The sequence below is a fragment of the Phodopus roborovskii genome, unplaced genomic scaffold (assembly GCF_943737965.1).
Source record: "Phodopus roborovskii unplaced genomic scaffold, PHOROB, whole genome shotgun sequence".
NCBI lineage: Eukaryota > Metazoa > Chordata > Mammalia > Rodentia > Cricetidae > Phodopus > Phodopus roborovskii.
The window spans coordinates 4,297,282-4,321,347 of NW_026126485.1; the positions used below are offsets into that span (position 1 = coordinate 4,297,282).

Here is a 24,066-nt window from a genome sequence, read left to right on the forward strand (position 1 = left end):
TTAGAGAATGAAATATTTCATACTTTGGAAAAGCATGAATTGAATGTATCAGTGACACGAAGGTTTTTATTTAACTAAAATATAAGAAACTTCTAGAAACAAGCCCTAAGTATGAACTTCACAGTTCATATTGTTGGTCTCTTAGAGTAGGAAGGGCTAGTAAGCAGTTTCCTCAGGATACATGGGTATATTTTGAGGCAGGGTCTCATAATAGCTTAAGGTGGCCTGGAACTGATTGTAGTCCAAGCTGGGCTTGAACTTGTGGCAATCCTCCAGCATCCTGCGGGCTCAGAAATTGAATTCTTAATTTTATTGGCTTTTCCTGTTTTGTATTCACTCTTGCAGCAAGGGTGACTGATGAGTTCACAGTGGAAACTGCTTTAAGTATCAAAATCTGATGTTTTTCCTCAGAAATTTACTTAACTTTAGACAACTTCCTGAATGTACATAATACATATTGACCACCCTCTACTCCTTTTCCTCCTCCCTCCCACCTCTGTCCTTCTCTCCCTGCTTGCCTTCATTCATGTCTGTTCATTTTGTATTGTGATCCACTGAGGTGAACCAGGTTAATTGCAGGTTAGATGCTCTTGGTTGGGGACGATTAGGATCACCAGTGGGTGCACAACTAAAGGCATTTCTCTGTTGTATTCAGAATTGTGGGTTAGCTATTGAAAACTGAGCCAGAAGGTGCTTCAGCACTGTGTCTGTAATTACTACCTTCCTCATCCTTGAGAAACAGATATGGAGTAGTGCATTAATCCAGCCCATATCTTACCCACAAATGTCTACTTTTAGAAGAGTCGGGGTCACAGACTATGCCTCAACAAGATAGTTTAGCCACCTGTCCCTGAAAAACCAATTAAACAAACCAAATTTATGGTGAAAAGCAGAATAGAGAGATGGATTTAATGTGGCCTCACTGAGAGGAGGGACTAACAATTCCTCCCCCAGTCCAGTCCATCTTCAGCACCTGTCTTGAAGGTCAAATTTCAATAGAAGGCAAATGACATGCATAATTCCGCAGTTCCTGGCAGGTAAATGCCTCCCATCCCCACATTTCTCCCGACCCCAGGATACACTGTGTATCTTTCTCCCAGACAGAAGTTCTTCCTCTGGCTGCTCCCAGAACTTTAGCTTTACCCAGAAGATTGGGGTAACCTCATTTCTGATGGTCCATTGTTTGTGGGTAGCCAAAGGGAGGGGCACATGACAGGCCAGTTACACACTATTTATTTATTTATTTATTTACTTACTTATAGGATAGTTTGTGTCTTTTAAAGTATTTTTTCCCGTCTAAGACTTCAAGTGCATGTGGTCTTTTATTTCTAAACCACATGAATTTAAGCAACCAGGGCTTATTGGCTTTCTTTCTCTACAAGGTAGTTGCATTCTGAAAGGGGCTGGAGGAGGAAGGTCACTTGTGTAGTCAGTCACCAAGTTCCCTGCCAGCTTTCCCAGGAAGCCCTGCCTGGCTTTCTGCTTTACAGAATGCTTTTACCTGACCAGACCTAAGTGTAGATGATGAAGCAGGATAGGGGTGGGTGGGGTAATTGGCCCCCTTGTAGGTTTTAGTTTAGATCTAGCCCTGTTTTCCTCTTAATTTCCCACCCAATGATCTCCAGTCTCTCAAACCCACAGCTGCCAGAGCTGAGGTGTGCAGCGGCACCGGGGAGAGGTTCCGTATCTTCAGGGCAGAGAAGACCTATGCGGTGAAGTCCGGGCGCTGGTACTTTGAATTCGAGGCGGTCACTGCTGGAGACATGCGGGTGGGCTGGAGCAGGCCAGGATGCCAACCGGATCTCGAATTGGGTTCTGATGAACGTGCCTTTGCTTTTGATGGCTTTAAGGTGAGTATCTTTGCTGAGACCTGGCCTATCCCTGCTTGCATGAGGGGATGCTAGAAGCACTCTAACCCTGCCCTAAAGAGCCAGAGAAATTTGCTAAGAGGCTATCAAAGAGACAAGTCTTCCTTGGTCAAGAAGCCAATGTGGTGGTTTATACTTTAATCCCAGCACCAGGAAGCTAAGGCAGGAGGAGTTCAGGCCCAACCTGGGGTTCATATAGGGAGACCTGAATAAACAAACAAACAAACAAAGAAGACAGCTTAGGTTTCATTCTTGCTGGTGATCAGACATAGTGAATCAGAGCAAGAAATAACCTTCAGAAATTGAAGTCCCCTCTGCACCCAGCAGCCCACAAAGAAAGATACTCAATTTGGGGGATGGAGGATGCAGGTGGGACAAGGAGACAATAGAGTGTTAGGAGAATTCTGAAGTATAATGCCTTTTGATGCATAATTTAGTTAAAAATTTAAAACCAACATGTTACATTAAGAATAACTTCATTATTTTATTCAAGAACAGTAACATATTATATAAAAAATCACAATAAAGATCATATTTCCAAATAAATTTAAAGAAATTTAAAGAATTTATGTGACAAAATAAACTCATATGACTAATTTTGAACCTATAAATTAGTGTATCCCAAACTCACGTTTGGTTTGTTGAAATTCTGCATCCAAGTGTGTTTATAATGGACATTTTGCTTTGTATATAAATGGGCTGTATCCATGTATGGTTTAGGGCTTGTTATTTTCACAGATATCTTCATGGCATTTTTAGGTATGATTTGAATCTTTTCTTAATGTTAGGAAGGAATGGAGAAGTTTCTGGAATCCCTTTCTTGTCTAAGTAGCATCGGATATGGTCCCAAGAGTGGCGAACATGAGAATGCCCCCACCCCTCCGGTGGTTGGCACCTAACTTGATTCTCAGCTCTTCGTATAAGTGGGAGTGAAGAAAAGCAACCCATATCATGGGAAGCATTCATTATAGTTTGTAAAAGTAAATTATAAAAGTACATAGTACATATGGTTAGATAGGCTCTCAAAATCTTGGAGTAGTATCTGGTTTGTTCATAATCCCCCACCCTGGGTTCACAATGGAGATTCAGAGTCCCCAGACATCCCTCTATCCCCAGACTGACCCTAGACTAGTAATTCTGACTGAGAACACCCTACTTCTGTTCATCTCTCTGACTCTGTGACAAGGAACTCTCATCCTCCATAGGCCCAGCGGTGGCACCAGGGCAATGAACACTATGGGCGCTCTTGGCAAGCAGGTGATGTCGTGGGCTGTATGGTTGATATGAACGAACATACCATGATGTTTACTCTTAATGGCGAGATCCTGCTGGATGACTCAGGCTCCGAACTGGCTTTCAAGGACTTTGATGTTGGTGATGGTAAGAGCCATGATATATTCTTCTGTCATTTGTGTTTGCAGTACAATGCATCTGCTTGTTCTGCTTCATGACTAGCCCTGGTAGTAGTTTTAGGGTGAGTAGGCATATGAATTGCGGCTGTTAATTGCTGGGTGCCATGTGGCTGCTGTAATCAAACATCCTTGAAATTATCTCTATCTCAGCAGAAGTGAAAACTATCCCACTTAGAGAAGGTTTTGATGAGGTAGAGATGTCTATAAAACAAAACAAATGGTAGCCACTAAGGTGGTGTCCCCCAGCATTAATGGTTCATTCAGGGTATCCCTATTTCCTCAGTGGTTTACATTGCTTGATCATTAACTTCAAACACACACACACACACACAAAAAAAAAAAAAAAAAAAAAGAGAGAGAGAGAGAGAGAGAGAAGAAAGAGAAAGAGGAAGGAAGGGAGGGCGGGTGGGAAAGAGGGAGGGAGAGATGGGGGGGAGGAGAGAGAAGGAATGAGAATCCAAGATGAGCCAGTCCTTCTCTCAGAGTCTGGGATGACAAAGATGACTCAATCCAGGTCTCATTTTCATGGAGATTGCAGTTTGTCAAGGAGGCTGACACTTTTAAGTTCCATTCAGTATGTAGATTCTACCAATTAAAAAAAAAAAGTGTGTAAGTTTTGCAAACCATAAAATGGAGAAGTACCGTGTGAACCAGCCATATCACTCCCTGGGGTATGCTCAGAGAATTCTGTGTCTAACTCCAGAGATGCATGCTCGTATATGTTCATTGCTTTTTTATTCACAATAGCCACAAAATGGAATCAGCCTAGATGTCCACCAGCTGATGAATGGATCATGAAAATATGGCATATATGTATAATGAGATTTCATTCAGATGTAAAAACATGAGTTCTGCAAGAAAATGGATAGAAGTGAAAATTCAACTAGACTCAGAAAGAAAAATAACATATGTTCTTTATCATATGTGGGTCCTAGATTTTAATGTTTGTATATGTGTATATGTATGAACGTGGGTCTGGTTATATATAGGTCTTGAAACTAGAAACAGAACCATCAGAGGGGGAAAAGGAGATTTTGAGGCTTATAGAAACCATGAGATGTGAAACCCCAAAGGAGGGTCCTGGTCCTGGAAGGACATAGGGTGGTAGGAGGATGTGTAAAATCGGAGGAGAGACTCAGTAAAAAACAAATTCTGAAATAAAACTGAATGTAGCATTAATACTAATTAGCATGCAGATAATGACACCCTCTTAATTGTTAGACCCTGGACAAATGATTTAATACCTTGGTTGTTATCTTATTGGGAAAATGTGGTTAAAATTAAGTAATGTCTGGGAAGATGGTCACAAATTATTGGCACACCATCAACCACAAGGGAGCATTAGCTTGTATTTTCTTCTAACCTCCAAATTCATATTTATATGAAATAAAATATTTGCCCATCTAGTTGAATTCCTGTCTTTTTCAGGAATGTTAAAGAGCAAGGTATTTGCTAATCCTTAGGACATATTTATGGTCTGTTTTAGCTTCCTTTGGTTGTAAACCCAGCTATTGGTTTTTATGGCTGTGTTTTGACTCACATCCTGGGGATTTCCAGCTTCTAGGCTGTGCTGTGTGCTCATCACACCACATGCTCTGCTGTAGGGACAGAGGCTAGCACCACAAAGTAAAAACTTATCCAAGCCATCTGTCTGATACTACAAGAAGAAACTTCACCATAATACACACACACACACACACACACACACACACACACACACACACTGTATGTGAACAGATTTACAAATAGGGTGGGTGTGGCTTAGACTGATATAATCAGTTGAGCTCATTTGCATTATGCTAAGATCCATTTCCAGAAAGACTTTCTTTAGAAGTACATTACCAGGCTGTTACTGGTAGAATGTCAGTTAAGGTAACTGATTAGAAGATCACAAATGCAAAGGTCAGGAAAGAGGGACCAACATTTTACAAATGTTGGGTGTACCAAGCTTTATAGAAATCTGTTTTATTATTTGGGATATTAATCCCTTGCGACAGGATTTCTCACTGAATTGGAAGCTAGCTGACAGCCAGCAAGCCTCAGGGATCCTCCTGTATTTGGATGTTTTTGCTTTTTGGTTTTTTTTTTTTTTTTTCCTTGCCCTCTTCCAGTTCCAAATAATTACTCAGAAGCTTAGTATTAGTTGTAATTGTCTGACCAATGGCACAGGCATATTACTAACTAGCTCTCACAATAAAATTAACTCATTTCTATTATTCTATATTTTACCATGAAACTTGTGGCTTGTTACCTCACCTATTGCTCCCCTGGTGGCTACACAGCATCTCCCTGACTCTGCCTTCTTTCTCTCTATATCATTGTTTGGATTCCTCTCCTGGCTTTATTCTGCATGCTATTGACCAAATCAGCTTTATTTATTAAGCAATAAAAGCCACACATACTTGAAGAATACTAAAGGATATCACATATCATGCTCCTGTCTTTGTCCCCTCAATTCAGGAGTTACAAGTTGATCTGTGTAGTCATGCCTATTTCCCATGTGAATACTGGGAATTTAAACTACATTTCTCATGCTGGTGTACCTGGCATCCTTAGACACTGAGACATCTTCCAGCATCACCCCCACAACTATTTTCTTGTTTTCTTACTTTGTATTTTATAGATTTTGTCTTCATTGATAAAGGCCCTCGGTTAAGGGCTCTTTTTTAATATAATTTTTTAAAATTTAAATTTGAAAAAAGCTTGTTCTGCATGTCAGTATCAGGTCCTGCACCCTCCCACCCTCCCCTGTCTTCCTCCAAACCCCCATCCGATTCCCTTTCTGCTTCCCAGGGAGGGTGAGGCCTTCCATGGGAAGTCTTCAAAGTCTATAGTATCAATTGGAGCAGGGCCTAGGCTCTCCACCATGGGCTCTTTTGAATTTGTTCACAGCTATAGTTTCAGTGTATAGATCACTAGCATGGCCTGGATGTTTATTAAATATTTGCTAGCACAAGTATAGTATTTGAAGTAAGAAATTAACCAGGAACAGGGATTAGCAAACTGAAGGCTTTGGGGCAAGTCCCTGTCTACCATATGTTTGGTAAATAAAGTATAATTGTATAACATCTATGTTATTTATATGCATGTATATATATGTATATGTGTCATAACATACATATATGTGTATGTATATTCTATTAGTATGAATTACATAATTACATGAAAAAAGAACCTATATGCACTTGTTATATCTATAATTTATATAATTACAATGGGCTAGAGAGATGGCTCATTGGTTAAGAGTACTTTCTTCTCTTGAAGAAGACCTGAGTTCAATTTCCAGAATCTATAACCTTGTATTTGTTGGTGACTCATAACCCTGTATCTCTAGTTCCAAGGTTTCTGATATCCTCTTCTAGTTAGAGTGAACACCTGGACACATTTGGTACAAATAAATTTATACAGGCATACACATATACATATAGCATTGAAAATAAACATTTTACAAAATTATATAAAAGTCAAGAGAAATTTGATGTTTGGTACATTTATCTCCTTCATAAATATTTGAAAGGATGTTATAAAAATACATCTCTTTTAATCTCATTATAAATGCTGTTTAAAAGCATAGATATTTTTAATGGAATTTAATTATTTTTACCCACTCTTTGAGAAGTGTTAACTTTAAAACAGTATAAGAAATAGTATAATCATTCTTGTGTACTCTTCACCTAAAATGATTGCATTTTTATCATTGTTATTTATTTTTATTGTTCTTCCCTGTTTTGTGTCATGTGTGTGTGTATGTGTGTGTGTGTGTGTGTGTGTGTGTGTGTGTGTGTGTTTACAGTTGTACATGAAAGCCAAAGGTTGACTGACTTTGGGTATCTTTCATTATTGCTCTTTGCTTTATCATTTGAGGCAGTGTCTCTCACTGAACCCAGAGCTCATTGACTTCTCTGATTAGCTGATCAGATGGCTCCAGGATCTTTCTTTTGTTTTGTTTTGTTTTCTTTTTTCCTTTCCTTTCTTTTCCTTTTCTTTTTCTTTTCTTCTTTTCCTTCTCTTCTCTTCTGTTCTTTTTTCTTCTCTTCCTTTTTCTTTCCTTTTCGTTCCTGCAGTGCTAGGGGCAATGTTAAACCACATCGGATTTTCTTTTATGGATGGATATTATCTAAATCTAAATTCTTACGTTTGGGTAGCAGTTGCTTTAGTGACTGAGCCATCTCCCAACCCACGACTTTTACTCTTTTTTGATTCTTAAGATGAATTTTAATGGTTGCTTGTATTTAACACACACACACATATCTCACAGTATCACAGACAACTATTCCTTTATAGTACACAGCTTGATTTTTACTTCTTTTTATGTTAAATTCAGTGAATTTCCAGGATACATTGTAGACATATTTTTTTACTTTAAAACTATAACCCATGTTTATTGCTGCTCTGTTCATTATAGCAAAGATATGGAACCCAGCCTAGCTGGTCCATCAACAGAGAGATGGATTATGAAAACCCAGTACATGATTAAACTGGAATGCTACTCAGTGCCAAAAAAAATGAAACTCCTCTTTTTCCAGAAAGCAAACAACTGCATAATCTCCCTCTTGGCAGTTACTGGCCTATAATATATGTGTGGGTATAATATAGCATATTGAAAGGAGAACAGCAAGAAAGTGAAACTATTTGGTAATGAGGAAGGACAGGTTGCAGGCAATAGGCACTTGAGTCAGTAAAGAGGATATAAAGTTAATTGTTTCTCTCAGTTTAACCTTGTCATGCATTTTTCATCCTTATGTGATAGATAAAAACATAAAACATATTTGGTAGTGGAAGTGTGAAATTCAGCGTTAATCTCCACAGCTTCAGCATGGCTATTCTAAATGTATAGAAGTTCATTGAGATGGATAGATGTTGGATCTGGTTAATCTGACTCTGTAATGTTTTTAATTTGTAAGATTTGTTCTTTATAATAAATCTTTAATTATTAAAAACAACATATCCCTATCATGTAAGTGTTAAAGGAAATGGAATCAAATCTCAGAAAATTTATGCAACATGCAAAGAGTCCAGTAGCTATTTTGAGTGGAGGTAAGACATAGACCCAGGTCAGCTGAGTGTCAGAATCTTGTCAACCCCTCCACAGGACTATGTGTCTGAATGTCTTTCTCTTAGATACTAACTGTTCTGGAGATGTTACTGAATCCCCTTTCTACATCCTTTCTCTGCTCTAAATACCTCATCTTCTCTGAAGGATAGTGTGGTTAAACTTTATAGTTTTTGTCCCCCAATAGATGGTGAACAGTTTGGGGCTGTTATCTCTGTGTTACTCGACTTTATTTCTAATTTCTGGTACATGGCAGCTGACATTTGTCAAATAAAGAAATGTGATTTCTCAATGAATATGAGCAACATGCCACACTTGTTTAGAGGAATAAGCAGGGTTTCTTGTGCAGAGTTCTGTTACTGGAATCAACACACAGCACTGAGTGTTAGACTTGAGGAACATGCCATGTCATTGTATTCATATCATTCCAACACATTTCTTCCTGGAAAGGACACTGGCATGTACTGTTTTAGTAAGCAAAGTACTTGTGAAGGGAACTGTCTCTTCTTTCTGTAAGCAAATACACATTCACTGGAAGTAATCTGTCAAAGGGCATAGAAAAAGAGAGACCAAGAAGTGTTAAAAGTCTTTCTAAAAGAAGCTTCTGGATAAACATTCTGGTGTTTTCCTGCTTGGAAACAGAATGCTTGTTTTATGAAATGCATGTCCATGAATATTTTCTTATATATGAATGAACTTTGAAGAATAAACTTTCAAAATCTAGATATTCTTCCATCACACACACACACACACATAATATATATATATATATATATATTATGTGTGTGTGTGTGTGTAATATATATATTGCAAGCAATATAGACTTGCAAATAGAGATTTAGTGCTTTTTTCATTTGTAACTGTATATATCACTAGTTAATTTAATTTACAAAATTAAACTACTTCAAATACACAACAAAAAGTCAAAGAAGTACAATTAACACTCAAAGGTCAACCATGAAGATATTTGCAAGTCTCCAGTTTTTTATCAGCTGATAATTCTTCTACAAACACAGTGATCAGAAATAGATGCTCGTCAACCAAGGAGCTGATTCTGTCTTATTGTCTCTTCAGTGGTGTCAGTTGGTGGGTTACACTTCCTGATCGGCACAAATGAAGTTCAAGTGTCTCCCATCTGTTCTATTTATCCGGTCGGTCCCTTTGATTCCATGGGGACCCTTATTTGCAATAAATTTCCTGACTGATGGAGTGGAGCATGAGCCATCAGGAATAGCTGCAGCTGATGCAAACTTAACCACAAACTGATAATTTACACTTCATGGGACTCAGCTGGATGTGTCCTTCCTTCCCACTTCCTACATGGTAGCACTGCTGCACAGCCATCCCTTTATACCAATGGTAATTTATACCAAAGGAAACAGACTGGGGGAAAACACTGAACATTATTATTTTACGATTTATTATATTTTTATTTTATGCATGTATATCTATGTGTGTGTGTGAGCCATGAGTGTGCCAGTGCTCTTGGAGACAGAGGCTGCTGGATCCCCTGGAGCCAGATCTCCTGGAGCTAAAGACACATGGGCATTTGAACTGTCCATGTAACTGCTGATAGAGTAGTACCTGCTCTTAACTTTTGAGCCCAATCTTCAGTGCCAGGAATGACTGACACAACTGTTACTGTCTTATGACACAGGAGATAGGCTATCTAACATGTGGAGTCATTGTTGTAATTTTCATTGTCTTCTGAAATGAAGATACTGTCTAATGCTTCCACTGCCTGTACCTCCAACAAGTAAAGAGGTGTGAATTCCAGTGGCAGAGTTACTGAACACTGGTTTCCTGTAGGTCCTACTTGGGCTCTCTAAGCTGTATTCTGCACCCATGGACTTTGCCTGTGTGTTGGCTACCTAACATCAATGTGAAACATTATGGTGAGAAATGAAGATTATAAAGAATATTTTCACCTTGGAAAGAGGCATCCCACATCTGTTGCAAAAATAATGTCTTACGTCATTACAGTAGATCCCGGAACATCTCAAATAAACAATTAGCAGTATTATGACAATTTTGTTCTTGTCCAAAAATGGAAAAATTAGCTGATTCTGCCTTTTGTTAGATTAGCTTATCAAGTATTTCATTAGGTTTGTACCATTGTTCATTACTATATGTGTGAAAGGATGTTTATGTGTGTGATGTGTATATGTATTTATTTAACTTGGGCACATTATATCTGTATATGTGCACATATAATCTATGTATAATCCATATATACACACACATATGCATCTATACATATGCATACAGGTATGCTCTCCCACACACATTTATAAGCATTTTCCTCAGTAGCTGTGAACATTTCAAGATGTTTGATTATTTTTGTTTTATATGTATAGGCATTTTATATACATGCATATGTATGTATCATGTGTACCTGGTCCTCGAGAAGTACAGAATCAAGTGTTGAATACCCTGGAACTGGAATTATAGATGACTGTGAGCCTGCACATTGATGCTACGAACTGTACCCATGACTCTGTAGGAAAAATACATGTTCTTAACCTCTGAGCCATCTTTTAGTCCCAGAAACCTTTCAAATGTTTGTCTCCAGCAAATTTCTCCTTGAGAATACATATGAAGAAGCCAGTGGCACTGGCCATATCTGCTGTTTGGACATATCAAACCCTTTGGCTAGTTGAAGAACAAGGCATAGGAAGCCACACTCCCCTTGCTCCTTGCTGACTTCCATTTGTGAAAGAAGGATGTACACCTGACGACTGTATAGGCAATGGGGAGGGCTCCTTGTAAGAATGAACACTCCAAGATTCCTGGAGGTCAGGTGGATGAATGTACTTCTACAGGGTCTGTAGTTAGTAAATCACGATGTCAGGATCATATATCTCTACTCTCTTAATGTCAGTGGTTTCTTCACTGCACCATGTTCTCTCTAAGTTGATGGTTTTCTTAGAGCCAGGACTCAGGAAGCAATGTGCTTGTTATGCCTTGCTAAGAGAATCTCACATTAAATACTGAAGGTTTTGGTTTCTGTTTTCTTCTAGGCTTCATCCCTGTGTGTAGCCTTGGGGTGGCACAAGTAGGCAGGATGAACTTTGGAAAGGACGTCAGCACTTTGAAATATTTTACCATCTGTGGCTTACAAGAAGGCTATGAGCCATTTGCTGTTAACACAAATAGGGACATCACCATGTGGCTGAGCAAGCGGCTTCCTCAGTTCCTTCAGGTTCCATCAAACCACGAACACATTGAGGTTTGACTTTCCTTTAATAATTAAGACTTTTCTCAAAACTAGAAGTGGGTTATCCTTATGTATGGGAACTTCTATGTGAACAGAATTGTCGAGTTATTAAAATGCTAACTGATATGTGTTACATAGTAGTGCTTTATCCAGTGTTTTATCAGCTGATGAAGAATGTTGTTTTATGCACTGACAGTGTTGGAATAGATCTGGATGCATATAGCTGTGGCATAAACTGGTCAACCTGTCTTTAGAGTTAAGACAGGGCTTGTTTATTGTAGTTGTCCATAGATATCAACAGGGAATTGATTGTGTGTTTCCTTGGATACCAGCATCTGCAGTTACCCATGTCCCTCATACAAAAGGACAGTATTCCCACAGAATCTACACAAATCATCCTATGCAATGCCAGACATTTCTAAATTACTTATACAATACAATGTATGTGCTATATAAATACTTGTATTATATTGGTAATGAGAAGAAAATGGTCATACTCAGTACAAATATATCTTTCTCCATGTATTCTGCATGGCATTTTGGGTGAATCACAGACATGGAACCTGTGTGTAGATAGGTCTGAATGTGTAATCACAACATGATGTCCTAGTTTCAGAGTCTCCACAAAATGCTGTTTGGGGTAGATCATCTTTAGAGTCTGTCCACATGAAATGCACTGGTTATTGTTAAGAACAGGAGATTGATGGTGATTACAATGGGAACCATGACATTTTAGTTTTGTTTCTTGTTGTATGATAAAGTTATCTTGACAAAACAATTTAAGGTGTAGTTTATTTTAGCTCACAGCTCAAGGTTCCAGGTTCCAGTTCCATCACAGAGGGAGAGTTCCAGCAGTAGGAATTGGAGGGAGTTGTTTATATCATAGTCATAGTTTGGGAGACAGGGCAGTGATAACATGAATGCATGTGCTCACCTCACTTTTACTTTCTCCATTCTTAGACATACAAGGTTACCTGTCTAGGGAATAGTGCCACCCACAGTGGGCAGGTCTTCTCACCTCAACCAACCCAGTAATGACCATTTATAGACATGTCTGCTCACCAACATAGTTTAGAAGACTGCTCTTCTCAGGTGATTCCATGTTGTGTTAAGTTGACACTCAAAACTAACAGGCTTCTTCATCTTACTAGGTAACAAGAATAGATGGCACCATAGACAGTTCTCCATGTCTGAAGGTCACTCAGAAGTCATTTGGTTCTCAGAACAGCAACACTGACATCATGTTTTACCGCCTGAGCATGCCCATTGAATGTGCCGAGGTCTTCTCGAAGACAGTAGCAGGAGGACTCCCTGGTGCAGGCCTCTACGGGCCCAAGAATGATCTAGAGGATTATGATGTGGACTCGGATTTTGAGGTTCTAATGAAAACTGCTCATGGTCATCTGGTGCCTGACCGCATTGACAAGGACAAAGAAACCCCAAAGCCAGAGTTCAATAACCACAAAGATTATGCTCAAGAAAAGCCCTCACGCCTAAAGCAAAGGTGATTAGCAGAGATAGTGTGGTGCTTGTGTGGGCTGGGACTCTGTTTGTGTGTATATATACTTGTGTATGGGTGCAATTGCTTTTCAGTGTGTGTGTGTGTGTGTGTGTGTGTGTGTGTGTGTGTGTGTGTGTGTGTGTGTGTGTTTAGGCCAAAGGAGGATGCCCAGTTGATTATTCTTCTCATTCCTTATTTTTGGAGGCAAGGTATCTCACAGAACCTGGATCTTGCCAGTTCTGTGAGGCCTTCTGTCCTGTGAGCTCCAGGAGTCTACCTGTCTCTGCTCTTCCAGTTCTGAGATTACAGGCATATACTTTTGTACCTGGCTGTTGCTGTTTACATGGGCACTGATAATCTGACCTCAGATCCTCATGCATGTGTAGCAAGCAGTTTACCTAATACACCATCTCTCTAGCCTTTGGTTGGATGTTTGCAGACAGAATCTCACTCTGTATGCTAGGCTGGCTTTAGCCTTCTATGTGCTGGCATTATGGGTGTAAACCACTGAGCTCAGCTACAGTATATTTTTAAGTTATATGATTATCATGTAGTTCAATCTGTAGTAGAGGGTAAAGGATTTTAGTATTCATCTTCCTCCTCTTCATTCATTCATTCATTTATTAATTCATTAATTGTGTATTTATTCACAAAAGATTTTTACAGAGGAGTATAATCCAACTTGTGGTCTTTTAACTTGTGAGCCCAAATGTAATCTGTTCAGAGTTATCTATATTTGTATTCTTGGTTGAGACTTAAAGAGAATTCCCTCTAAAGCAGTGGTTCTCATGCTTTAGTGGGTCATGAGCACTTTGGGGGTTGTGTATCAGATATCCTGCATTTCAGATATTTATATTATGATTCACAACAGCAGAAAAATTATAGTTATGAAGTAGCAGCAATAATTTTATGGTTGGGTCTTGCTAAACATGAGGAACTGTACTAAAGGTTTACAGCATTAGGAAGGTTTCGAACCATGGCTGTAAATACTATTTTCTGTGATCACAGAGACATGTTCCTGTAGCATCCCTTCCTGCATTGATCAACGTTTCTCAAATGCAGTACTATTGCCACTCTGGTCAGGCCATTGTTTTATTGTAGGAACACCCTGAGAAATGAAAGGATGTTGAGTGATTCCCCTCATGTGTACCTGTAGATGCCATAGTGCTCCACTACCCAAGCTAGGCCAACCAAAAACATTTACCACTATAGCCAGATGTTCTCTGGGACAGAAGATGCCCTGTTGAAAACTTTTTGGCTAATGATCTCATGTTCAAAGTGGCAGAACATGTTGCTCTTGCTTATTCCTGCTCTTACACATTGCAGATTTTTACTTAGAAGAACAAAACCAGATTACAGCACAAGCCATTCTGCAAGACTCACTGAAGATGTCCTTGCTGATGACCGGGGTGACTATGAGTACCTGATGCAGACATCCACGGTATGCACCTGAAACACTTAGTATGATTCCCATCTCAAATACGATACGATAATTCATATATTTATTTTGGCAGTGTTTTTTCCATTTTGTTTTTGTGTGTGTTGTGGGGAGTGGTGGTAGGGCTAGGGGAGTAAGGCAGGGTCTACTGTAACCTAGGCTGGCTTTGAACTTGCTTTGTAGCTGAGGATGACTTTGAATTCCTGATCCTTCTGCTTCCATCTCCTATGTGCTAAGTTTGTAGGCATGTGCCACCATGATCAGGTTATGTGGTGCTAGAGGATGGGATTCAGGGCCTTCTGTATGACAGACAAACACTCTGCCAACTGTTCCCAGACCTTGTTTTTTTTTTTTGAAATGGCATCTCACTGTGAGTGAAAGCTGCCCTTGAAGTTTCTGTCCTTTTAACCTCAACCTTTGTAGTACTGCCAATACAGGTGTGTGCCTCCACACTCATTGGAATAACATCTTAAAAGTAATTATTTGCTTATAATTTTGGGCATACTTGGGGGGTATAAATTTTGTAGCAAAGTTTGTATTGTGATGTCTGTTAAGGAATGAGAGCTATTTTAAGTAACTGTCCTTACCGATGTCTAGTTTCTTGATGAAATTTGACAATTCCCCTGGATTTTTCAAAGTCCATATGATTTAGTTCATCTTAGCAAACTGTCTGAGAGTAGCTCATTTATTATATTTTTCATGGGTCCCAACTTATGCTCAGATGACACCCACATTTTCTTTTGCCCACACTTGGTTCCTCTGTCTCCACAGTACTATTACTCAGTAAGGATCTTTCCTGGACAAGAACCTGCTAATGTCTGGGTAGGCTGGATTACGTCTGACTTCCACCAATATGACACAGGCTTTGATTTGGACAGAGTGCGCACTGTGACTGTCACTCTAGGAGATGAAAAAGGAAAAGTCCATGAGAGGTTGGTCCTTCCAGTGTTTTACACAGAATAATGTCTTCAAAATATTGATAGGCCCAGATACTCTTGTTTCCTGGATTTTGTACTTAGGATATTTCCATTTATAGGATGATGTGATTAAGTCATTGATGTCAATGTCCTCTTTTCTTATGCATACAAACCAGCAAGGAATCTAAACATATTAAAAGCAAAAAACATATAAGAATACAGCGTCCTTTGGGGTAAGGATCATATGTCCTTCAGGTAGTGCAACTTAGGACTTAGGTTGCCAATATGTGGCTTTTGTCTTACGGTTGAGAGATGAGTAAGCTGAGATGGAGTGCCTATGGTCTGATACGCCCCTTGGGGACTGACTGTGTGGTGGGGAGGCAAGTGCACAGACAGAGTGGGCTTGTAGCTTAGGGTTAGATGAGGAGCACACCTTTGAACTCCGACTGAGGACCAGTGGATTCTTTCCTCAGCTTTGCCCTTGACTCGCTGTGTGGCCTCGGGTAAGTCAGTTACATTTTGTGCACCATCTTTTCTCATTTGTAAAACACCGAACTCAAACCAAACCTTCAAAAAAGTGAAGAAGGCCATCTTCCTTGCAGAATAAGACAAGAGAAGATCCTCCCATTTGCTTCTACCCTGTGCGCCCATGCGATCCTCTCTGATCTGCTATGACAGGTCTCAGAAAGAGTCTTCCATAGTGTTGCTTTTCCTCTTCAGCTGAGCCATCCTTTTTGGTGACCTGGGAAACGCGCTGTTCCTCCCTCAGCACTGCAGACAGATGAGGGCTTTTGCAAAAGCTTCAAAGAGTACTTGGTATCAGCATGGGACCCCAAATACCATGTCTCTTAAAGAATAATTGGGACATGAATTTAATTTTCAAAGAAGTCAACAACACAAGGAAAACACTGATTCACATAAGAATGCTATAACTGATGAGTTATTAGAGTTGGAAACAGAGGATGAGGGAGCATCACTGAGTACCGGGTGCCTAGAGCAAAGAAATGCAACCTGCATTTGGACAATTCGAAAAGGACTTTATCCCAGCCTTTTTGTTTTTGTCTCCCTTCCTGCCTGCCTCTGGCTTTTCCTTGCTAGTCTTGTGATGTGTTGGCTGTAGTGCAACTAAGAGAATGGAATAGAACTTTCCAATGAAGGTTCTGGTGAAGGTGAAGTCAGAAGGAGTCAGCATTGCTATGTGCATTAACTACTTAACTATCCTTTGTAGCATTACAAGAAATTATGCACAAAGGCACATCATTTTGGTCAGATATATTATTGCACTCATGACTCAGAGAATTTGCCTTGGGATTTTAATAGTGTTTAGGATAAATTCTCTCATCTCAGAATAAGTAGTGGTGTGTGTGTGTGTGTGTGTGTGTGTGTGTGTGTGTGTGTGTATGTGTGTGGCAGTGGTAGTGATAATTGAAATTTGGATACTTATTCAATAGTCAAACTTTTTTGAACCTCAGAAAAAAAAAGGGTCCAGTTTGGTTTGAGATCTTTGGTTGTTTGTTTTGTAGAGAAGGCACAGACCAATTCTTAGTGTTGTCAAGCTCATTGGCCAATTAGACATGCAACAGTCCTGATGTAGACTGTCCCTTGCAGTCGATGAAGTACTGCTTAGAATCACAGACTTGGGCCCATTTTGCATCTCTCCCATTACAGCATGAGCTTGTTGCTTGCACAGCATAATTTAGGCTTAGTTTGCAAGATATACTTGCTTTCTCTCATAGATGAGTATGTACAAGGATACCGATGTGGATTGTTCTTTCTTTAATTTAGCATCAAACGCAGCAACTGCTATATGGTGTGTGCGGGAGAGAGCATGAGCCCTGGGCAAGGACGAAACAACAGCAATGGATTGGAGATTGGCTGTGTTGTGGATGCTGCCAGTGGGTTGCTCACGTTCATTGCCAATGGCAAGGAGCTAAGTACTTACTACCAGGTATGTGGTCAGAGGCGGTGTTAAGCTTTTGCTCCTGATAAAGGGAAGCACATTTCCCGAGATGAACTCTTAGAAATGGAGAAGGGAAACAGAAGCGAGTTTATGAGATGTGCAGTTATCTTTTGCATATTTGCAGCATCATAAGCCTTTTAGGGTTAACAGTATTTCCCTTGAAAGCTGTCTGTGTAGTTATGAATCTGGTGATGATTGACAGGTTATTCAGTCTCCTTCTCTCACTTGCCTCTTGATGGTTGTAAAGGAAATGCTCATTTCTTTGTCTCTGACTCCTTTCTTTTCTAATAGCCACATACTCACTTGTTCATTTAAGGTGGAGCCAAGCACAAAGTTATTCCCTGCAGTTTTCGCACAAGCTACAAGTCCCAATGTTTTCCAGTTTGAGTTGGGCAGAATAAAGGTAAGTGTGACTCTGTTGTAGTTTTCTATTCTTGCTGCAATAAAACACTCTGACTAAAATCAGCTTGGAGAGGAAAGGGTTCATTTGAGTTTATATCTTCAGGTAAGAGTCCATCACTGAGGGAAGTCAGGGGAAGAAACTCTGAGGAATGTTGCTTACTGGCTTCCTCTCTGGCTCACTCAGATAGCTTTCTTATGCAGCCCAGGAGCCTAGTGCTATTACCACCCAGAGTGGGTTGAGCCCTCCTATACCAGAAAAGCCCATTGGAGAGACAATTGTTCATTCACTTATCCCTATATTTGTATTTCTTATTGTATTGCTTGTATATATGTGTCATACTTGTGTGCATGTGGTACCCTTGGAAGTTAGGAGAGGGCATCAGATACTCTGACACTGGAGTTACAGGTGGCTGTGAGCTGCCATGTCAGTGCTGGGCACCAAACCCAGGTTCTCTGTGAGAGCAGTAAGTGCTTTTGACTGATGAGTTACCACTCCAGGCCTGGAGTCAATAGGTTTAATTGACTTCCTAAGGGAATTCAGTTTGTGTCAAGATGTTAATAAAAATGAACTAGGACAGACTATAATATTGCATTCCTATTATGTTCCATTAGTGCCTAGCATGTGCTTTTGAAATGGGTGCTGTATTTTATTACCAATATAAATATTCTTTAGAGGAAAGATAGCCACATTTGAAAATATCTTCAGGTCATTGTGGTAACATAATTCAAGAGTTTGGTTGTTTTGAATATATTGATCAATAAAACAAAGCTTATAGTGAAAAAAATCTTACCAAATTGCATACAATAAATCATTGGTCTGGTCCATGATCAGATGTTAGTCCTTGAAACCATGCGTTGAGGAAAGAATGATGTGTGTGGTTCTCTGGAAACATAAATGGAAAAATAACTAAGATACACTGGGCAGAGGAGGTGCAGATGATATTTGGGTTGGTTGCTTTCCTGTCAATCATGGTTATCCAAGTACATTTGCTAGGAGAAGTCCCTCCAGAAGAAGAAACAGAGAAAGCAGAAGTGTGAAGAGTTGAAAGTGATGAGTTTTAAGTGGTTCATTGTGATGCACTTGAGGATTCCTGCCGGGCCATGTGTAGAGAGTGACAAGTTCAGATTTAAGAGGAATAGGGCACATGCTGTGCTGAAAAGTTGGTATTATATAGGGGTGTTTCCTGACATTTGAAGAGGGGTGTTGAGTGCAGTGTAATTTGTCTTGGAGTAGTATACTGTAGGAAGATGGAGGTGCAGAATGAGAGCAGGCATTGGTAAGTGTGTACTGCTAATCTGATACTGTCTACTTGGGGGCTGTGCCAAAGGTCCTGAGAATCACAATGGAGAGGAACTGGAGGGTTCATACTGTTTCCTTGGAGAAGGCAATAGGACTTGACAACAAATTGGCTTAATAAGATTAGTTAATTGGATTTTAGCACCAAAAGCAAGGCTTATATTTAATATTATCCAGTTTAGGTGATTAGGGAATGTTCATTCCAAGTTTGACAAGCTTGTTGAAACTGAGGAAAGAAATTGGGATGCCAGATGTGCTCTGGGTAGTGTGGTTGATTGTTTCCAGGCTGAGCCAGTGGCCTGCAACTTGCTTAGCACATTTGCTAAATTGCACAAGTACAGGTCTTGAACGTGGCTATCATATCTGTTGAGTGGAGTGAAAGCAGCATAAATAAAAATCTTATCATCCTGATGGTTAACATCTCAATGGATTTATATATGTATAATGCATGCATATTTCCTTACCTATCTATAGTTGAAGATAAGGATGGAGAAGAGAGTGGGGGAAAGGTAGGGAGACAGACAGATGGAGACAGAAGGTGGGATTTGGTGTTGAGAACTGGTGAAATATCTTCATGCTGATATGAAAGGGAGATTCCCGAGGGATGAGGAATCTGGTTGTATCAACTAAAGAAGAGGTGTACATGACAGGGGTTGAGAATAAACCATCAAGAATGTAGGAAAACTGGGGAGGTATGTTACAGAGGCCACTCTGTGTATAGTATCTGATTGGGCAACAGTCACAGATCAAAGATGATACAATATGATTAGTGAAACTTGAGCTGAGGGAACTTTAGATGTGTTGGCTAGGAGCATTTTTGGTGAAGGGATGAGAACATTTTCTACGAAGTGCTAGGACAAACTATATGACAGTGAATTCATGAAGGGATGTGAGAATGGGGTAGCAAGAGAGGTGTGGCTGGAGGTCAGTGGGGTTGCTTCCCTCTCACCCCTGCTCTGTGTCCTCAGGGGAAGACTCCAGCACCCTCTCAGTGCTTTCCTTTATCCTTGCTCTTTGGTTTATCACACCACAGTCTGAGTGACCCTCCACCTCTAAAGCCAGCTGACATTCACGGCCTCTCTTCCTTCTCTCATGCCGAGCTTCCTCTCTCCTGTGCTCCTGAACCCTTCCCTGGCTCTGTCTTGGGGTTCCTTTGAAGCCTCCCCTCCTGCTTTTCTTTACATCTGCAACAAGAAAAATGGAAGTTATAAGAGAGCAAGGCTTTTGTTTGGTCTGTTTATTAACATAGTCTCCGTATCTAAAACAATGCCTGAGCTCTTTAGTAAATGTATTATTTTCTAGTCCTAAGAGGGGATAAGAAAGCAGGAAGGTGACACACCCACAGAACACAGTCCAAGGCTCATAGAAAGGATGGAGAGGCTGAAGCTCAGGCAGAGAGGTCAGACATTGTGTTCAGGGCTCCTATTAGAAGCAAGCAGGAAAGGCGTAAATGACATGCAGGAAGGAACACTTTTGAGCAGAGCAGAGAGCTTTCCTTCTGAAACAGCCCATTCCTGGTTGAGGAAAAATGAGCTGTGCTGGTGACTGTCAAGTTCATTTGACTTTCATGGGAGATGCATGGGTTTATTACTCAGCTATCTCTGTGTACTGCCAGATAGATAAAGTGTGCTTAGAATAGGGGATGGCAGGGCAGATGATGAGGAAAAGGAGTTTAGTCGAATCTTTTCTAGTAAAAAAAAATGCTGTACCCTAAATGCTTGCCAGTTTCCTCTGGAACTAACCCTGCAAAGCAAGGTGATGGATAGAGGCTGTGCTTGGACACACTTGCTGGCACACATGAAGGAGACACATCCCTTCACTGGTGTCCCTAGCCTGAAATCTTGACATTTCAGCTGTTTTCTGACCACATTTTCCCATCTGTTCTTCCTGGAAATTTTAAACTAATTTTCTATTTTTTTTTGTCACTGCACAATATTAACTTACAGTACATCTTACTTACATCAGCTCTTTCCTATGTAGCCTATCAGCCAGTGTATGAGGAGCCCCAAGTGATGTGAGCAATAACGTGTCATTTCTTTTTCTAAATCTGCTCCATGTTCTAGAATGTAATGCCTCTCTCAGCTGGATTGTTTAAAAGTGAGCACAAAAACCCCGTGCCCCAGTGTCCTCCACGTCTGCATGTACAGTTCCTGTCACATGTCCTGTGGAGCCGGATGCCCAACCAGTTCTTGAAGGTGGATGTCTCTCGAATCAGTGAACGCCAAGGATGGCTGGTGCAGTGTCTTGATCCTCTGCAGTTCATGTCTCTCCATATCCCCGAGGAGAACAGGTCAGCCCCAGGCACCCATCACTGCTTGAATTAGCATTTAGAATTAGATTTTTTTGGATGAGGGGTAGATTTGAGGAATAAAATGTGTCTCAAAAGCAGGATCTGGAGCAGTAAGAAGGTAAAATGTGAGGACTCAAGTTGAATCTCCAGAACCCATGTGAGTGTGATAGTTTGTGTTTGTAAACCCAGTGCTGGATGGGGAAAGACATGTCTCTTAAGATTTCTGGCCAGCCAGTCTAACCTCAGAAAAATAAATAGAAGGTGGATGGCTCATGAGGAACAATACCCAAAGCTGGCCTCTGACCTCTATACACACCCCCCCCACACACACACACACGAATTAATTTGAGAAGGGGATGTTGGCAGGTTAAGTAGGACTACTCCAGAGGAGTTTGTGTAAGAACTATGAAATTTGATTGTACTCATATATGAAATCCTCCCAATATTTTTATTATTATTGGATATGTATGTATACATGTAAATATGTATATGCACATATACTTTAGAGGTTAGGTTGATTTAGCTTTTTCTTTTTGTGTGAAGTAAATTTTTATCAGAAATTTGTATGTGCTGATGTTTTCATAGTTCTGCTGTTAATGCTAGTGTCTCCTGTGAATTATATATGATTTAAACTCAGTAGAATATAGGGACACATCCAAGTAAACATATGCATTAGCAGAAGTGATGGTAGGTATCATCTGGCCATGTGGCTTAAGAGGAACAAGGTGACTCAATTTAAAGGTCCAGGGTGACATAGATTAGGGTGCCATTATCAGACAAGTGTCTTAAGGCAGTGCATGGTGGAATGTGGGGAGACTCACAGCTAGTCAAGGTGAAGAGAATATGCAACTGTTTTTTGCTTAGCCAACAATTGAGACATCCTTATTACCCCTCCCTCAAGGCTCAGAGAACATTGCAGAAGAAGGGATGGAAAGATTATAAGAACCAAAATTGAGGAGGGAGGCCTAGAGCAAAGAATTGTCTTCTGCACATGACTGAATCACTGCACTTACAAACTCCTAGCAGTTGAGACTATTTGTGTATGACCTGCATGGGTTTGAGTCAATCTACATTTGAGGATGAACAGGAAAGGATCTTACAAGACCTCTAACAGAGTTATTGGCAGTTGATGGCCACTGGGGAAAGGAGAGTCAGTTTTATTTAACGTTGTGACACTTTGTAGGTCTATCATACATCAGTGGATGCCTTCACACCCATGAATATATGAAATTATCAAAGAATACATAAAGCAATTTTTAAAAAAGAGTTCAGGCAGTCGCCTTTTAATTTTGTTAGGAGGAAGATGCCATTCTCATTGCATGTTTCATCTGCTGTATGCATGTACTTTGTGAAAACATAAGTAGTTCTGGCAGGTGAGTTAGGTGAGTAGTTCTGGCTGGGGTCTATGCCGGATTTGAGAGGAGAATTTACATCTGAGGGTGAGTGCTCTGTTGACCCATTTCTGACCTGTCAGTGTCATAGTGCTGAGGTGGTGGCACTATAGTCCCAGGTGAAGCTTTCTGTTTTCGTATCATGTTAGTCTGTTGTAAAAGGAAAGCCAGATTTTCCCCAAGGGTACTCAAGCTCTGAAAATGAGAAGTCCCAGGCTTGGGATGAAACACACATATCTGAAAGGGTACTCACAACCTCATGACCAGAGAGGATGAAGGAAGTTCTAAATGAACTCAGGGTTGAAACATTCCGCTTACATTCTCTAAGTAAGGAAATGTGTAAGCCAATCAGAAATGACTTGCAAATACTGTGAAGCCACTAAATGGCAGAAAGTTAAAAGATGTTTGTGTCTGCTCCCTTAACTCTCTCCTCCCTCCCACAGGTCTGTTGATATCTTAGAGCTGACAGAGCAGGAGGAGTTACTGCAGTTTCACTATCACACCCTCCGTCTCTACTCTGCAGTCTGTGCCCTTGGGAATCATCGGGTGGCCCATGCCCTATGCAGCCACGTGGACGAACCTCAGCTGCTCTATGCCATTGAAAATAAGTACATGCCTGGCTTGCTGCGTGCTGGCTACTATGACCTGCTGATTGACATCCACCTCAGCTCCTATGCCACTGCCAGGCTCATGATGAACAATGAGTTCATTGTCCCTATGACAGAGGAGACAAAGAGCATCACCCTCTTCCCCAATGAGAACAAGAAACATGGCCTCCCAGGCATTGGCCTTAGCACCTCCCTCAGGCCTCGGATGCAGTTTTCCTCCCCTAGTTTTGTGAGCATTAGCAATGAATGCTATCAGTACAGTCCCGAGTTTCCACTGGACATCCTCAAGGCCAAGACCATCCAGATGCTCACAGAAGCAGTGAAGGAGGGCAGCCTCCATGCACGGGACCCTGTGGGTGGGACCACGGAGTTCCTCTTTGTACCTCTCATCAAGCTCTTCTACACGCTGCTCATCATGGGTATCTTTCACAATGAGGATTTGAAACACATCCTGCAGTTGATCGAGCCCAGTGTGTTTAAGGAAGCTGCCACTCCAGAGGAGGAAGGAGGAGCTCCAGAGAAGGAGATCAGTGCAGAAGACTCTAAGCTAGAAGGAACAGGTGAAGAAGAAGCCAAAGGGGGCAAAAGGCCCAAGGAAGGCCTGCTCCAGATGAAACTCCCTGAGCCAGTTAAACTGCAGGTAACTGGGGAAAAATGAAAGGAATTTCAGAACTAATAACATTAAAGTAATGAAATCCACTTGTCTTCCTCT

The 24,066-nt window shown here is 40.5% G+C and overlaps 1 protein-coding gene across 1 annotated transcript in view; it reads left to right on the forward strand.

Moving 5' to 3' along the window:
• The window catches only part of Ryr2 (ryanodine receptor 2), a 548,210-nt gene that overhangs the window by 351,786 nt on the left and 172,358 nt on the right, over positions 1 to 24,066 (forward strand). Inside the window, exons 28-37 of the mRNA XM_051194750.1 lie at positions 1,642 to 1,850; positions 3,074 to 3,248; positions 11,354 to 11,562; positions 12,702 to 13,054; positions 14,378 to 14,492; positions 15,261 to 15,421; positions 17,192 to 17,354; positions 17,683 to 17,769; positions 21,129 to 21,355; positions 23,190 to 23,994. Of these exons, the coding sequence (XP_051050707.1) occupies positions 1,642 to 1,850; positions 3,074 to 3,248; positions 11,354 to 11,562; positions 12,702 to 13,054; positions 14,378 to 14,492; positions 15,261 to 15,421; positions 17,192 to 17,354; positions 17,683 to 17,769; positions 21,129 to 21,355; positions 23,190 to 23,994 (2,504 nt within the window). The remainder of the gene's footprint in view (positions 1 to 1,641; positions 1,851 to 3,073; positions 3,249 to 11,353; positions 11,563 to 12,701; positions 13,055 to 14,377; positions 14,493 to 15,260; positions 15,422 to 17,191; positions 17,355 to 17,682; positions 17,770 to 21,128; positions 21,356 to 23,189; positions 23,995 to 24,066) is intronic.